The sequence below is a fragment of the Megalobrama amblycephala genome, linkage group LG24 (assembly GCF_018812025.1).
Source record: "Megalobrama amblycephala isolate DHTTF-2021 linkage group LG24, ASM1881202v1, whole genome shotgun sequence".
Classification (NCBI taxonomy): domain Eukaryota; kingdom Metazoa; phylum Chordata; class Actinopteri; order Cypriniformes; family Xenocyprididae; genus Megalobrama; species Megalobrama amblycephala.
Window position 1 is genome coordinate 20,690,851 of NC_063067.1, and position 16,870 is coordinate 20,707,720.

Consider the following 16,870-nt stretch of genomic DNA (forward strand, 5'->3'; position numbering starts at 1 on the left):
AGATTTTTTTTCCTCAAAGAAATTAATACTTTTATTCAGCAAGGATGCACTAAATTGGTCAAATATGACAATAAATACACTTATAATGGTACAAAAGATTATTTTGAACTTTAGAATGCAAAAAGTCCTGAAAAACAATCAGTTTTCACAAAAGTTTTAAGCAGCACAACTGTTTCCAACATTGATAATAATAGATGTTTCTTGAGCACCAAATCAGCATATTAGAATGATTTCTGAAGGATCATGTGACACTGAAGACTGGAGTAATGATGCTGAAATTTCAGCTTTACCATCACAAAAATAAATTTTAAAATATATTAAAACAGAAAAGTACGGAAGAGGATTAGGGCCAAGCAATAATAAAAAAATAAAACCATCTCGAGATTAAACTCGTTAAATTTCGAGAAAAAAGTCGAGATAAAATGTTGAGAATAAAGTCATTAAATTACGAGAAAAAAGTCGTTAAATTACGAGAACAAATTCGTTAAATTATGAGAAAAATGGCGTTAAATTTAGAGAAAAAAGTCGAGATAAAATGTTGAGAATAAAGTCATTATATTATGAGAATAAAGTCGTTAAATTACGAATTTGTTCTCATAATTTAACGACTTTTTTTCTTGTAATTTAATGACTTTATTCTCAACATTTTATCTCAACTTTTTTCTCGAAATTTAACGATTTTTTTTCTCGTAATTTAACAAGTTTATTCTCAACATTTTACCTCGACTTTTTTCTTTAAATTTAACAAATTTTTTTCTCGTAATTTAATGAGTTTATTCTCAACATTTTATTTCGACTTTTTTCTCGAAATTTAACAACTTTAATCTCGAGATGGTTTTATTTTTTTATTATTGCTTGGCCCTAATCCTCTTCCGTAGAAAAGAGTTATTATAAATTGTAGTAATATTTTCTATATTTTTTATCAAATTAATGCAGCTTTGGAGAGCGTAACTTATGTCAAAAACATTATAAAAATCTTATCGATCTCAAACTTTGGAACATTTTTAATAAAAAGGGAATTGGACTGCATTGTTAATTGTCTAGTTGGGTGAAACTAGGATCTAAAGTGATGCTCACCCTCTTAAATGAACTCTTATGACTCACTGGCTCCACTCCGTCTCCAACGCCAAGATAAACCTCAGACGGTTCTGCAGATGCTTTGAGGTTTGGGAAAGTCCAGTTCTTTGTGGGGCCCAATTTCATGGGTGCTCCACAGATATCAGTGCCTGAAAAGATAAATCAAAGTTGAGAAATGGTGGGAAAATACCTGAAACTTCCTATTAATTAATGTACATTCATTCTTTATTGAAAACACCCATAACTGATTAACCTTAAATGACAGCTAAAAATATTATATACCATCATGAACGATGTTTGCAATCTGACTGGATGGAATCTTGTTTTCCAAAGTGCTGGTGTGATGGTCCATTTCCTGACCCCCCATATAATCCTCTTCTAAACATGACAACTCTCTCTCCAAAGTCCAGGCCTTATGGGACATTTTCATCCCTGAGCCATGTTTTCCCTGGAGATGAGAAGGGTCACACTCCCCGTGGGCCTTCCCTTTGGGAATGCTTTTGCAACCAGCATTTGCACTATAGTCAGGAAGAGGGAAGGTGCCAATGCCACTGTCAAGGGTGTGTGTAGAGATTCCAGATCCTAAAAAAAGAGGAATTTAAATATTATATAAATAATATTTAAATATTATGTATGTATGCATGTAGGTATGCAAGTAGGAATGTCTGTGCTTACATAGTAGCACTGCATGACAAAGGATCACACTCTAAACATCAAAATAAAGCTTGCCACACATCTGTTGCTGTATGACTCACATATGGGAGCCACAGAAATTCAGACGCACCTAGATTATTCATCATCAGTGACAGGTTAAAACCTGTTTTTGTCGCTACATGCTAACCCATCAAAATTCCTGCCTCTGGAAACATTGAAAGCCATGATGTCATGCATTGTAATCATGCCTTACCTGCAAAGTGTTCATGATGAATTGTCTCAGCCAGGTTCTCATCTGATGTGACATCTTTACTCAGTAATGCAGAAACCTGGGAAAAATGAGTAGTCAAGGTAACATTAAAGTACTATTGACTACTTTCAAAACAACAACATACATTATATTCACGATTTTCACATTTTACCTTTTCCATGTCATCACTGCTTCTTGTCTGACTAGCAATGCCAGTGCTCTGATGACTGAATACAGGTCTGGATTTACAGTCAAAGGAGAGGCGTCGATGTGCCATACTGATGCCACCAGTGTCCTTCCCATCAACGCTTATAGAAGAATTAGAATAAAATTGATGTGAAAATACTATTCACTGTTTGTCTACAGTATATTTACATTTCAGTCTGTTCCTCAGAAAAGCATATGGTTATAGAATACTTGGAATATAGCAGATGGACTACTTTTATGAATCTCATTTCTGAAGCTTTTCAATGAACAACTCTTTTTGAGTCACACACAATCACATACACAAATTCATATGTTTTGATTGAATGTAGATTTTTAAATTTTGGTTGAACTCTCTCTCAAATTTATTAAACCGTATGCAGAAGCCTAACCACTGTGACAGCTGACTCAAAAGTCATATTCAAATTAAGTCTCAAAGCACATTTTCTCACCTTACTCATTCATCAGTTATTTCAATTAATCTTCATCACATGCAAACCTGCACTACAACTATGCACTTAAAGGTTAAGTTCACATGGAATTTACGTTGTCTTTGACTTGTGGGTTGCTTTTATTATTCATGCATGAAAAGAAAATGTCTTAGAATAAAAACACTGAAAATATTATACATTTTTTGGCATCATACCAAACCAAATGGGATTAGGCAAAATAATTTTTTTTTCTGCTTGAAATTTGTACTTATGCCACCTTTAAAATAAATTACAGTTACTGTATAAGTTGTTTTGTACTTACCGGTTAAGCAGTTGCTGCATGAAGTTGTCAGATGGCACCCCTCTGTACATCACAGACAGCTGGCCTTGGGCTTGGTCCATCACCACCTCACAGGAATGTCCCTTTCCTTGTCGGTCCAAGGCCACTCCATTCACATAAGCGCGTTCTTCTTCAAGAGCTTTATGTAAGCCCTCTGCCTTCTCAATCAGCATAGAAATATTTAGGCTCTCACTCTCTTTCTTCACAGCCCCCTTAGAATCCTTGCCCACCGAGGATATATTGAGTTTCCATTCTCTCTTATCATCTTTCATTTTCGATGTTTCTGGTTTACGGCTAAGAGCTGGAAGCTTGCTTTTTCTCAGACCAAACCAGTTGGCGATTCCATTGGAAGCCTTTTGCTTGACCTCAGCCATTTGCCCTTTATCTTGCTCTTGCAGTTTCAGCATATTTTCCTCAATGCCCTTCATGACCTTCTGCTCGATAGAAGACTGTGGGCTGGGGGCAGAGTGCCTCTTTTCTTCAGTGGACTCCACCGGCCTTGGTGGTGGAGGAGGAAGACTCTCTCCATAGGAAGAATTCTTCTTCTTATTGGCCCTGAGATGGCTTCTGTCCTCAGATTTGGACATGTACCTCTGAAACTCTTGAGTAGGCTTCCCATCTCGGTTCATAGAGGGTGGCACAGTTTTAGTTGGTGATTTGAGTGGGATTTTATTGGGGCTACCACTCTGGGGCCCAGTGACATTTTTTGCATTATACGAAAGGCCATGGGGTGTTGTATTCTTAGCATAGCTGCGCAAAGCCTGAGCAGCCTCTAGGTTAGTAGATGGTGGATGCATCTTAGATTTTGGGCTTTCTTGCTTGGCTAAAAATGTTCTAGAGGATTCGTGTTCAAGTTTGGAGACTAATGTGCTACATGGAAGAGACCTGACTGCTTGCTCAACATGTTGAAAGGCTCCTTGTTGTTTCGAAACAGCACCATCAAGATGACCTGAATGGTATGATTTATCCTCAATGGAATCTGTATTTTTAGGAAGTCTATATTCTCCTGATTTACAATCAGAGTTTCTGTCAGCAGTTTTGCTTTTATCGGTGGTTCGTGTTGGTATGCTTGCAGCAGTTGCAATTTCTTTCTTCTCTGCAAGCGGAGGACAAGCTGTATACTCCTCCGGGTTCCTCAACTTGCCAAGTGCAGCCAGTCGTTCTTTAAAAGAATGACTTGATTCACCTGAATGTCTACCAATCCCTGATTTCTTAGGAACAGGCGGTGGATCGTTCCTTTTAAAAGGTGATTCTGAGCTCTGTGAATCATTATCTACCATTTCGTTTTTCTCTTGGCTCCTGGACCTTGTGCTAATCCCACTCTGAGCCTTCTGGGATGACGACTGACTTGGCAGACTACGATGATTGACTTGCTTATGCCACACTGGACTCTCCGAGCTGTCCTCTTGGTCAGAAGAATCAGACTCTGGTGAGATGTCCTTCTGCTTGAAACTCGTTGGTCTCTCTATACCAAACTTTGTCTGCTTTCCTTTCTCACCTTCATTAGCCGGGCTGGAATTTTGAAGAGATGAGCTCACTTCTCCAAGCAGCTGGGTTACATCGGTGCCACACGTTTTGGAGATATCTGAGACATTTTCGTAGTGTGGAATTTTCTGAGGGGTCTTTTGAACATGACTACTTTGTGTAGGCTTGGCTACTCGACTTGTTTTAGGGATACCACAGCCAAGTTCTTTTGGCAATGGTGCAGTAACATCATCAGGTTGGGGCGGAGAGGTTGGAGCAGAGTGTGACTCTGATTTAGAAGGGGGCAGCTGTCTTTGCCTCTCTGTCGTGGTGGCTTTTCGCGTGGCTACGGGTGAATTGTGCACCTCATAGTTGTTGCTTCGGCAAGGAATCTTTGAGCTACGCGTCAACTGAGGACTGAGACGAGGTGGAGCAGGTACTGCAGTACGTTCTCCGAGAGTGGGTATTTTAAGGAACTTGAGCAGTTTGGAGGGTGAGGCCTTGACCTCTCTAAGGCAGGAAACTTGATTCGGGCTGACCGTAACTTTCGATCTAATGGACTGAGGGTCAGATGGGATGTCTTTCACAGGGACAGAGATATCATCCAGTACTTTTGAGGCAGTATGATTTTCATTGGGAGAAAATAACAGACCTTTGTGGACTGGTTCAATGTTGTCCATCTCACAGTGTGTATTTTGTAAATTGTCTTTGAGTCCAAGAGTAGGCAGCTTTGAGGTGGCTATGTTGGCTCGACAGACACAGTCAGCGTCTTCTTTTGTTGCAAACTCTTCTTTCTTGAGTCTTTGTGGCACTACAGCATTTAAGTGCTTCAAGTCAGAGTCCAGCAGTGCCACATCAATTGTGCTATCTTCACAAATTGTCTCATTGCAGGTGCTGCCGCTTGACCTGTTGGATTGAGACTCAAGCAGAAGGTCAGATAACCTATTCTTGTCTCTTGTTTCTACAGACACATGATCCGAGACTCCTCTGGGCTGATCTCTTTCTGAAATGGTCAATCTCAGGTATGATTCAGGGGCTTCTAATGGGTGGGGATCATTCGGTGGGTTAGGACCTTGCTCTGCTGAAAGAACAGACATATCTCCAGATGTCCGATTTACAAACAGTTCACTTGTACCTGTGGCAGGTTTCACAAGGCTCTGCATTTCCATGTTCTCTTGGAAATCGGGCCGAGCCAAATTGAGGTTATCGATGGTAATGGGGGCTGAAGTGCAACAGTTGTGGCTACTCTTGGCTAAGCTGACTGAATCTTTATTGGACAGCATCAAGCATGTGCTACAACTACCACACTTTACATTGCTGTGCTCTCCTCCATTCAAATGCTGATGTGTGCAAACATCTGGACAGGAATGGGAACAATGTGCTTTGGGTGCATTGCACCGGGGTGAATTGTCTCTGCAGGCTAATACAGCCTCCTTGGAGGCAAGAGCCTGGCTGTAGTCACAGATCGAGGGAATGCCAGAGGAACGATGGTACCGAAGCGGATCTGTTTCTTCAAGCTTGCGGAGGACCTCCAAAATGTGTGCTTTCTTCTTCAAGAATGGGGACATGGCCTCCATGGACGTGGATGAGCCTTGGGTCTCAGGTATGCAATTTTGTGCACATTCACTGTTGCCCTGTGGAACCAAATTTTAAGGATGAGGAAAGTTGTCATACAAGACAGATTCAACAAAGACTTTGTGTAAGGCTTTTACCTTGGCCTGTGCGTTCCTCTGAGCCTCAATCAGTTTGTTAGATTCACTGTGCTGCAGCTCGCCGATGTGCTCCAGACAGGGTCCTGGCTGCTTTGATAAGACACATCAGGTAAGCTTTAAGCTTCTTATTATTTGAATCAATTACTGGATTATGCAAAACATGTATCACAAGTATGCATGCACAACAAGGGTTTTTTGCCCAATAACACACAAAATCCTTGTAGTCACAAGAAAATATGCTGCCCAAGCAGACCAGGAAAATTAAACAGGAAGAGGTTAATTGAGCCATTATCTTCATTGTGCAAACAAACCTAATAGGACATCCCTGTGGAGTTTGAAGAATGTTTTGTGAAAAACAACTTTAAACTAAAATAGGGCTTGCATTATGCATTTTTCCATCATATTTTGAAGGATTTAATTATTTACCTGCTGATGTACACATGATTGACTGTGCAATTTCTCTTGCAGGAGCTCACACAGTGTTCTGTTCTGCCTCTCCAAATCAAACACACGCATTTTCAGCTTAATGCATTCCTCTCTGAGATCCTAAAAGAATAATTTACAGCGTTAAAAAAACATAAAAAAAATATATGAATAAAATATTTACACCACTTATAAAATATACAATATAGAAAAAAATCAGAAATGTATAATAATTAATAAATAAATATAAATTAAATATAAATAAATCTTTAGACTGTGCAGTTCAAATATAAATTATATAATATAAATTATATAAATTATATAATATAAATAACATATTTTATAAATATGTTCCTGATGCAATAAAACATATTTTTTACCTTTTGATTGAGTAACGCTTGGACAACATGGTTGGCCACCTGAAAACAAACACATGAATTAAACTAATATACTTTCAGGGCAATTCTATTTATCATTTGACTAATGGTTTTGCCTAATGAAATCATTATCTGACTAAAGGCCCTGATATACTCATGATAAAGTTCTTTTTCATTCTTCGCTTAGAGGTAAAAAGTAGTTCAAAATATGTGAGCAGTGGTATACTGTTAGCGAACATCCTGACGCCGACAACACTGCTGAGAGCAATGTTTAGATGAATATGTAAATATGTACTGCATGCTTTCCTTTCAATAAACACAACAAAAATGACAGCAGTGAGAGAACACTGAACAGTAGTTATGAAAGCATCTGATCATAGCGATAAAGGATATATTTGCATGAGCAAACCTTTGTTTTGGCCTGATTTTGTTAGAAATGACGTCACACCAGTTCATTCTTCGATTTCGCTTGAAGTATATTCTAATATATTCTAATATCTAATTGGCTGTCATGAGGCAAACCCATTGCAAATCTCCATAGGCAAATGCATGACTTAGGAAACAATATTTAACTTACCTCATCCAAGCATCGTTCATATGCTTCTCTCTGACTCTCGTTTGCTAATGAAAGGGCAGAGTTCTCGGCCTGTACAAAAATAGAGCGGTTTAAACAGCAAGTTAAGGAAGAAAAGTAAACAAAACAGTATTCTTGGGTAAAGTATATGGCACTTACTTGAAGTTCTCTCACTCGCTCCAGAAGCTCACTGCTACTTTCTTCCTCTAGATAGGACTCCAGATCACCCTCCTCAGACTCAAAGTCCTCATCTACTCTATTTTGGGCCTCTTCCGACATTGTCTTTACCTAACAAGAAGAAAGAGATGGAAAAACAAATAGTTTTTAATATAGAGCTATTCTAAAAAAATATTATTTGTTATTATAATCTGTCTTAGAGCTAAAGTGTCAAATGTTTTTGATGTCAATTTAAGTACATTTTTTCTGGCTCAGTTTAATATGCAGAGACAACTACCAGTCTTGTGGCGCTATCAAAACATCGCTCCGACTATTTGAGCTGCCTGACTTGGCAACTATGGTGGGACTACTTGAGTTTGGGACGGGACTACCTGTTTGTCCAACCAATGGAAGATGAGGTAAGTGTTTGGCAAAACTTGTTTGAAGACAGGAATTACATATGCAATTCAAATTACACACTAGAGAATTTCAGATTCATACTTTTAACCCTTGTTTTGCATACTGTAAACAACTGGTTAAACAACATGAAAACCAGCTTTCCAAACATTCTTGTGTACTTTCTGAGTTGTTAGAGAACAAACACACTAGCGGCGTGCCTTTTAATCTTGTTGTAAAAGAGTTAGCATGATTAACAAGTCTTTGAGACACCTGGGAGTGAGTAAGCAGAACTCAAGTCCCTGGCAAAACCCATTTAATAGTGTCATCAGAGGGGATTAGACAGAAGAAGACTGAAAACACTAGAGGGATACCAGCCATCATGCAGTTTCATGACCTACTGACTTACTGACTGGGGCACAGAATCGGATCTTCGTGGCCTGCATTCAAACTTGGATGACAAAAGCATGTTCAAAGACACATGTACAAGTGTGTGCTAAAAATACAATGACTCTGAAGTCTGAGGTATTCTAAAAATTAAACCAATGATTTTAATAAATTATTGTGGTCATGGGCAAACCAGGAATTTGGCTTTGCATATTAACACCTTCATTTTAATAAATGTAAAGCTGCACTGATGTGGTTGATACAGGAAAGTACTTATATTTTGAAGCCATTAACCAATATACTGGCCAATATTAATTAAGAATTTACATTTTATGATTACCCAAAAAAAAAAAAAAAAAAAAAAAAAAAAAATAACCTGACCAATTTTACTTATTGGACCAATTCAAATGATAAATAAACATGCTTCTCTTGTGTTGAAAAGGCTGATGACACTATAAGCGTTTTGTTGACGTAAACATCCTTACTGTTTAACTATACCACAACAGTAGCCTCTAGTCACCTTCATCCACCCATTCCCACCACTGCACTATACCATACATTTGACCTTCAATACAAACACCGGATGTAGCCAACGGATGGACTATCACTGCAAAATTGAATCTAAAAATCAATATGTTCATGAGACTCATTCATAATTGATCCTTTAAGCATTTGGTGTGCTCATTTACGTGGCAAGCTTATCTATAGATGTCTAACTCTTTGCGAGTGAATAGCTTAAATGGAAACTCCATATCTGGAAGTAAATGAATACAAAGGCTATTGGGGTGAGAGGGTTGACAGAGTGCAGCGGGTCAGAGAACAACGCTCCGTTTTACCAGTAAAGGATGGCACTAGGACAGGCTCCGGGCCACACTATAGAGCTGGTAGTTCCTGTAGTGCCAGGAGGCTCCTTTCACATGACAGACTCTTTTCAAAAAGACACAAGGCATAGCCTTCCAATAGAAGATGTATTTGTAGCATAACTGTAACACATTAACCCATATGGAACGGAAGCATTTACGCTTTACATACAGAAGACACTCTCATTCAAAATGACTTCCAAAATGAAGGTGGATACATAAGCGGTAAATCATGAAATTGAATTAATTTACAAACCCATAAATCTTATAAATGAATGAATGATGCCTTAAAAATATTTTACTGCCAATGTACCAGATGTTTGAAAAATAAAATAAAATAAAATAAAATAAAATAAAATAAAATAAAATAAAATAAAATAAAATAAAATAAAATAAAATAAAATAAAATAAAAGCCAAAAACTCACCATAAACAGAAAAGAGCCTTGGGCAAAAAGCCTTAATGAAATTTTATATCTTAAAAAGCAAGTTAATACAATAGCCCCCTGAAGAATGAATATAGCTAGAGGAGAAGAACTAACTGGTATTCCTGGTTAATACTCTTGCCTTCTCTGAAAAGAAAAACTTAAATAAAACAGCCCTCTGAATTTCACTGTCCCGCTCAAGTCCTCATGCGTGTGTCTAAAAGAGGTGTGAGATAAAGATGATCTTGAGCTTACAAGGAAGTTAAATTTACATATTATGCGTAAGCGTTGTAATTTTGGTTTCACAACATTTGAAATACAGGATTAGCTAGAACTGTGTCATGTCTCTGCTCCATTTTTACCCCATGTTGTTAATGCTTGACCGCTTTCCAATTGCTGGTGGCCAGGGCTGGGCAAAATCTCAAGAGATCACCACTGGCCTCGATCATCTTTCCCTTTAATCTATGAATCACTCACAAGCAATGAAAAATGTATGGGTGAGTAAGCTGATTCTGGTGAAGCAGAGCCTCAAAAGCCTATTTTGGAGTCTTTATCATAATATTGTCAGTGAAGAGATGACAGTCAGTCAAGAAATTCCCCCCTGCTGCTACTGTACTTTTTAACCTTCCTCAAAAGTCTCCAGAGAGACGACGCCCAACATTCCTCAAGAGATGTTTAGACTAACTAAAACTAACATTAGCCACTAAAGATGGATCATGATGGTTGAATAAATAAATAAATAAATATATTTTGATATAGTAATAATTAATTAAATATTAGTCTGCATTCATCTTCAACTTCAGGACTAAATTCATCTAAATTCATAAATCTAATATTTAGTTTCAGTCCTAGCACACCTGGTTTAACCACACCGCTGAGTTGGCACTTAATTACCTTAACAAGCACTATTGATAAGGTTTGACCGAAAATGATCTCCATGGTGTCTCAAAGACCAGGAATGAAAAACAATTATTCAGTCAAATAGCTATTAGAAACATTACCTGCTTTTGAGACGACAGATAGGAATTCAAATCATGACTAACAGTTGCGGTGATGCTATTGCATCATTGTCGAACTGGGGCTCTGTCGAGAACAGACGTCCTGAGGGTTGATGGCCTCACCTACAGCACAATCATTTCTTAAACACAGAAGCACTGTGTTCAGTGCAACAGGGTTAATCCTCTGTGCTCTTGTAAGGATCTAAGCAGATTAGCATCAGTTTGCATCTGGCCCTAAACTTAAGATTGCTGCATATACACTGTCCTATTGCTCTTTGCTGGACACGTGTGACAACCAACACAGATCTGTACTGGGATCTTTTGTTGAATAAATAGATGAAATGCAAATTGTGTCTTTATTTACTCGCCCTCATGTTGTTCCAAACCTGTTATTTGTTTCTTAAAGAACAAAAGAAGAGATTTTATTGAAGAATATCTTGACCATATTTCAATACAATGAAAGTAAATGGGGACTAGGTCTGTGAAGCTCGAAAATGACACCATAAAAACCGTTCATATATGACATGTGTACTATACTCCAAGTCTTTAAAACCCATACAATATCTTTGTGTAACAAATAGACAGAAAAGAAAAAAAAACATTTACTTTTAATCATTCCCTCCGTTGAGCTGTTAACTGCTGCAAACAAATCAGTGAATCATTGAGTTGAACTTGAGAACAGGATTAGTCTGAATCTGAATCTTGAGGAAATTGAGATTATTTTTTATTTTTTATTTTTTATATTAACTAACTAATTTAAAAGATCCAACACAAAAGAATGATGCATTCAAAAAATGGGCATCACTATAGTATATGAATCATATGGAGCACTTTTATGATGCTTTTTTGCAACATTGACAATTCTTAACCTGAAACAACACTGAACTAAATTGAGCTGAATAACTACACCATTCCCTTCTACAATTGAATTTGTTTCACAATTGATGAATTTTAACATTAACACTTATTGTGCCGTTTATTCATTTGAAGCTGCTTTGAAACAATCTGTATTGTATAAAGCTAAATAAAAGTGACTTAATTTCTTTGTTTTTTTCTGAGCTTAACAGCATTATATTGACAACTATAAATATTAAAGGTGCCATAGAATTGAAAATTGAATTTACCTTGGTATAGTTGAATAACAAGAGTTCAGCACATGGAAATGACATACAGTGAGTCTCAAACACCATTGTTTCCTCCTTATGTAAATCTCATTTGTTTAAAAGCCCTTGAAGAACTGGCGAATCTCAACATAACACCGACTGTGACGCAACAGTCGGGATCATTAATATGTACGCCCCCAATATTTGCATATGCCAGCCCATGTTCAAGGCATTAGACAAGCCAGTATTAACGTGTGGATCTGTGCACAGCTGAATCACCAGACGTTATGCAGGTAAGCAAGCAAGGACAACAGCGAAAAATGGCAGATGGAGCAATAATAACTGACTTGATCCATTATAACATGATATTTTCAGTGATATTTGTAAATTGTCTTTCTAAATGTTTCGTTAGCATGTTTGCTAATGTACTGTTAAATGTGGTTAAAGTTACCATCGTTTCTTACTGTATTCATGGAGATCAGAGTCATGTCGTTATTTTCATTATTAAACACTTGCAGTCTGTATAATTCATAAACACAACTTCATTCTCTATAAATCTCTCCAACAGTGTGTAATGTTAGCTTTTGCCCATTAGCCACGGAGCACAGCCTCAAACTCATTCAGAATGAAATGTAAACATCCAAATAAATACCATACTTACATAATCGGGTATGCTGCATGACGAACACTTTGTAAAGATCAATTTTGAGGGTTATATTAGCTGTGTGAACTTTGTTTATGCAATATATTATAAAGTCACGAGCTTGGGGGCGGGGAGTGCGAGCATTTAAAAGGGAAGCGCGCTGAATCGGCGCATATTTAATGATGCCCCAAAATAGGCAGTTTAAAAAAAAAAAAAAAAAAAAAAAAATCAATGGGGTATTTTGAGCTGAAACTTCACAGACACATTCAGGGGACACCTTAGACTTATATTACATCTTGTGAAAAAGCGTTCTAGGGCACCTTTAAAAAGAGTAGCTGGAATATTCTTCATAAATTCATCTTCCTTTGTTCCACGAAAGAAAAAGAAAGTCATAGAGGTTTGGAACAACATGAGGGCGAGTAAATGATAGCATTTTTGGGCGAATCAGACATTAAAAAAAAAAAATCCACATTCATCAACCACTATTCGGAATACCAGGGGTGGACGAATCCACCAAATATCTAGGATGGTTATAGCCCAACTGTATATACCACAGTATAGTGGAGTCGGTTTTAGCGACAAGCAAAAACAGAGGCAAACAAGCAGCCATGCCAACAGGATTCTTGGCAGCGCTCAAGCACAATGCAAGCCCCTTAATCCACTGATATGCTGTATAGTAAACATAGCAATAAAGCACTGTGGCAAACCCAAAACAGGGCCCCAAACTCATTTGTCTGTAAAGCAGTACATTTATTGAGGCTAAGCTTCTGAGAGACTACTGTTAATGTTGGTAGGACTTATATTCTCCAATACTTCTGAGTCACTGGCTTGGTATGATGCCCAGAGGAGAGAAGTCTACTGAATGTGACTAAGACTAGAAATCAAAGCTCCACTCTGAGACAAGACCAACAAAGCCTGGTGGAGTCAGACACCAGAGGCCACTGTCTGTTTTGCTGGATATATCAAACACAAGAGAGCCAGTCTTATCTGACAGTATAGAGGACACAGCTTCTTGAAATGTTGGCAAACTTGATCAAATAATGTAGTGGAGAATGTCTAAATCAGAGAGCAAGACGAAGAAGGAGTTTTAGATTGCACATAATGTCAAATTCATTTTTACCATCATGCATTGAACCATTTATGTACAATGCAAAAGAGAAGAGCATCAAGACTAAAAAAAAAATAACCACATGTAATGCAATTTACATATTTAAGCAGATACAAAAATCTGGTAATTAATAGTATAAACAGCTCCAGCAAATTCTAATTCTTCAAAGAAATTTAGTACAAGCACATTTAACTTAGTCCTTTGTGTCGGTGTGCAAAAAAAATCCATAGTTCTTTCACCAGCTTCAGTTCACCAATATGCCATGAATGAATGACCGTCATGGATCTGCTTGTCATTTTGCATATTTGAGGGGGGGGACCTCGTACAGTTAAGAATGATATCTCGAATAATGCAAATTAGGATTTAAAAGAGTGTCGATAAAAAGGGGAAAGTGGATGTTGGGGGAGGACCAGCATGGCTCAGAGGGGTGGAATAAAGCCAGTGTGAAGGCAATCAAACAGAAGTAGGGCTCTCTGGGATCCCAAAATGTGCTGGGAGCTCCGCCTCCATCCCCCACACTCCAGGAGTTATTAAGAAACAGCCAATCGGCATCCGAAGAGACGATCTCTGATTATTCACACCCTGCACAATGGGCACAGAGCCCTCAGACACCTTCATAACCCAATTATTGATCTGTTCGCATGATTTACGAGCTGATAAAATGATCAATCACACCAGGAGAGGAGATAGACAGTCTGCAAATGCACTGAATAGAGTTATAATGAATTAAAGCATTCTGTGAAGAAAAAAAAAGCAAACAAACATATAGACATTCCATCAAGTCCCTAAGGGCATTATTTTTTCTCTTTGATGTAAATTATTCCCGGGGATAAAGAGTCTCTGAAGTATGGCGAGGCAGCTTCTATTCCTGAATGTGGCATTAAATATATAAAATCTTTAATAATGCAGGTTTATGCAGCTGGGGTAAAGATTTCCATTGCAATTTTCTGGCCGCTTTAAAGATTATTTCGTCCACTCGCACTGGCTGTCGCATCAGTGACAGCAAAGGCCCCCCAAATGTTTATGGACTGTCTAGTCCTCCATTTTGCTCCAAACATGAAAGGTAAGCCATGTTACTCTGTAGCTTTCAGCAAAGTTACCATGCAGCCATCTGCAGACTCATGCACTATTGTTGTTCCTTTGCGGCAGTGCACCTATCTACACAAAGTACGTTGTCTCCGTCTGCACGGCCTTGACTGCAGCATGAGCTACCTAAACACACCTAAATGAGGACTAAGCAAAAGCATCAGCTTGTTCAGGGACTACTTTGATTCGCAGACTAATTGTAAATGAACTCCAACCTAATTCTAAATTAGTTACAGTTGGCTTTGAGTTAAATAAGGTGATCACTCACACCCAAACAATGAGTCCTTTAGACATCGCACTGATGGATGTAAACCATGTTGTCCCTGATCCAATGCAAACAGACTTGTGCTTATTAACATTTTAGCATGCAACCGCTTCTCTTACCTAGATGGCGATGAAATAGACTTTTTGATAGTCCTTTTAAAAATGGCATCAGCTGTTTTTCATGACAAGGAAAACTTGTATGGGTCGTTTCAGCACACTACACCGGCTTAAGCAAACCGTTTTGATTGATTACCATACGGAAATGATGCTCAATGCCATGGTGACCTACCTAGAGATTTCAAAAACGTTTATGCAGCAAGGTAATGTTGAAAAATATATAGTATAGACTGCTGCAGAACTGTTTTCCAGGGGGAAAATGCATAGTTGTTCCATACCAAGCCAAATCTGATATCCACTGGTTCACGAAACACACTCCTGACAAAGTGCCTGCTAACACAAGTCACTGAAATACAACGGGAAACGTATGGATGGGATTCGACCATGGCTAAAAACCAGCGTTGCAAACAGCTATGCATAAAATTACCTTTAATTCCAGTCAGAGCATCCCAGACGTTTCAGTGCAGCCCATGCAAGGCAAACGTGAGACACGGGAGCAGGATCCGCAAACGCCACAAAGAAACCCTTTTGCGATATTTTAGCGTTCCTTTGAGGAAATCCTCCTCATGTTACTCTGGTAGTACAGTGCCTGTCCTTAGGCAAGTGCTAGGAAACTGTCTCTGCCGTCTGCAGTGGCCTCCATGTCCTCCCATTGTTCAAGGGAGTGTGAGGCAGGCATCCTACCCCAATAGACCCAGCCTACTACAACAGCTGTGGGCCAGCCCCCCACCTCTCCTCTGAGTGTCTCTCCCTCCTCCAACGGCTGCAGCTAAACATTAACCCTACAAGTGCTGGATAGGCCATAAAAATAGAGGGGGTTATATTTCAAAAAGGCACCCTGAAACAAAGATGAAGACAAGGACGGATATCCGAACAGGCGCGGGGGGGGGGGGGGGGGGGTGGGGGGGGTTGAATGGAGTTACCCGGGCAACTCGGCCCCTTGTCAAGGAGCAGGAGCTTCTTTTCTAAGAGGATTGAGACTGCTTTATCAGACTTGCACTGATTGGATTGCAACCGCAGAGACTGTGGAAGTCAATGTATAGCTGCATGACCAAAACCTGACCTGGATAAATAACAATGTGACCAAGTGACTAAAAAAAAAAAAAAAAAAAAAAAAAAAAAAAAAAGACTACCGGTAATTTAAAACTAAATTTGAAAACACATACACAAAAAAAATTATTTATCCACTTTAAAGCACAACTATTTGAGCTATACCCATTCAGATGGATGCCTTTGGCCATTGCATTGTTTTCTGGAGTGTTCAGACTTGAACATTAAGATGTCACATTAAAAAAAAAAAAAAAAAAAAAAAAATAGTCCAACTTTTAGAAAACAATGTTTAGCTTCATTCAGGCATCCGTTCTTTGTACCTTGCTTAATACATCGGAGCTGATTTGACAGATGCCAGATCTTCTAATCGTGATCGCTGTACTCTGGCTAATTTTGTTCTTCAAACAAATTTGTGGATTTGATTCAAATATCTGGATTAAAGGTGCTAAAAAGGATCTTTTCGTCGACTGAGAAACCAAAGACTGTTACTGAGTTTTTGAAATGAGCGTATGCGTAAGAATTTCGAGGGAACGCCTCCCAAAACTCATGCACGAGTATTGGAACATGAGTGTTTACCACCTGCATTCGCTGTGTCGTGTTAGTGGATTCATTATGTCGGACTCACCTCAGGTAACTCATAATCTGCAGCTGTTACTCCTGTCTCCTGACAAAAACATTGCATGCAGCGCCTGTGGAGTGTGGAAAGTTACTGGAGCGCGCAGCCGCGCTCGTCTATCACAAGGAACGTCATGGCAGTGATTGACAAGCCAGAG

The 16,870-nt window shown here is 38.6% G+C and overlaps 1 protein-coding gene across 4 annotated transcripts in view; it reads right to left on the minus strand.

Annotated features, from left to right (window-relative positions):
* Window positions 1–16,870, minus strand: part of nckap5l (NCK-associated protein 5-like) — a 30,976-nt gene that overhangs the window by 2,594 nt on the left and 11,512 nt on the right. Inside the window, exons 1-11 of one of the 4 annotated variants that reach the window (XM_048178143.1) lie at window positions 15,475–15,757; window positions 7,666–7,794; window positions 7,510–7,578; window positions 6,936–6,974; window positions 6,559–6,678; window positions 6,133–6,222; window positions 2,939–6,054; window positions 2,154–2,289; window positions 1,985–2,060; window positions 1,360–1,659; window positions 1,078–1,226 (exon numbers count right to left, since the gene is read on the minus strand). In XM_048178143.1, the coding sequence (XP_048034100.1) occupies window positions 1,078–1,226; window positions 1,360–1,659; window positions 1,985–2,060; window positions 2,154–2,289; window positions 2,939–6,054; window positions 6,133–6,222; window positions 6,559–6,678; window positions 6,936–6,974; window positions 7,510–7,578; window positions 7,666–7,785 (4,215 nt within the window). In that variant the 5' untranslated portion in view covers window positions 7,786–7,794; window positions 15,475–15,757. Of the gene's footprint in view, window positions 1–1,077; window positions 1,227–1,359; window positions 1,660–1,984; window positions 2,061–2,153; window positions 2,290–2,938; window positions 6,055–6,132; window positions 6,223–6,558; window positions 6,679–6,935; window positions 6,975–7,509; window positions 7,579–7,665; window positions 7,795–9,731; window positions 10,082–15,474; window positions 15,758–16,870 lie in introns of those variants that run through there. The other 3 variants (XM_048178141.1, XM_048178140.1, XM_048178142.1) reach the window with 3 other exon arrangements.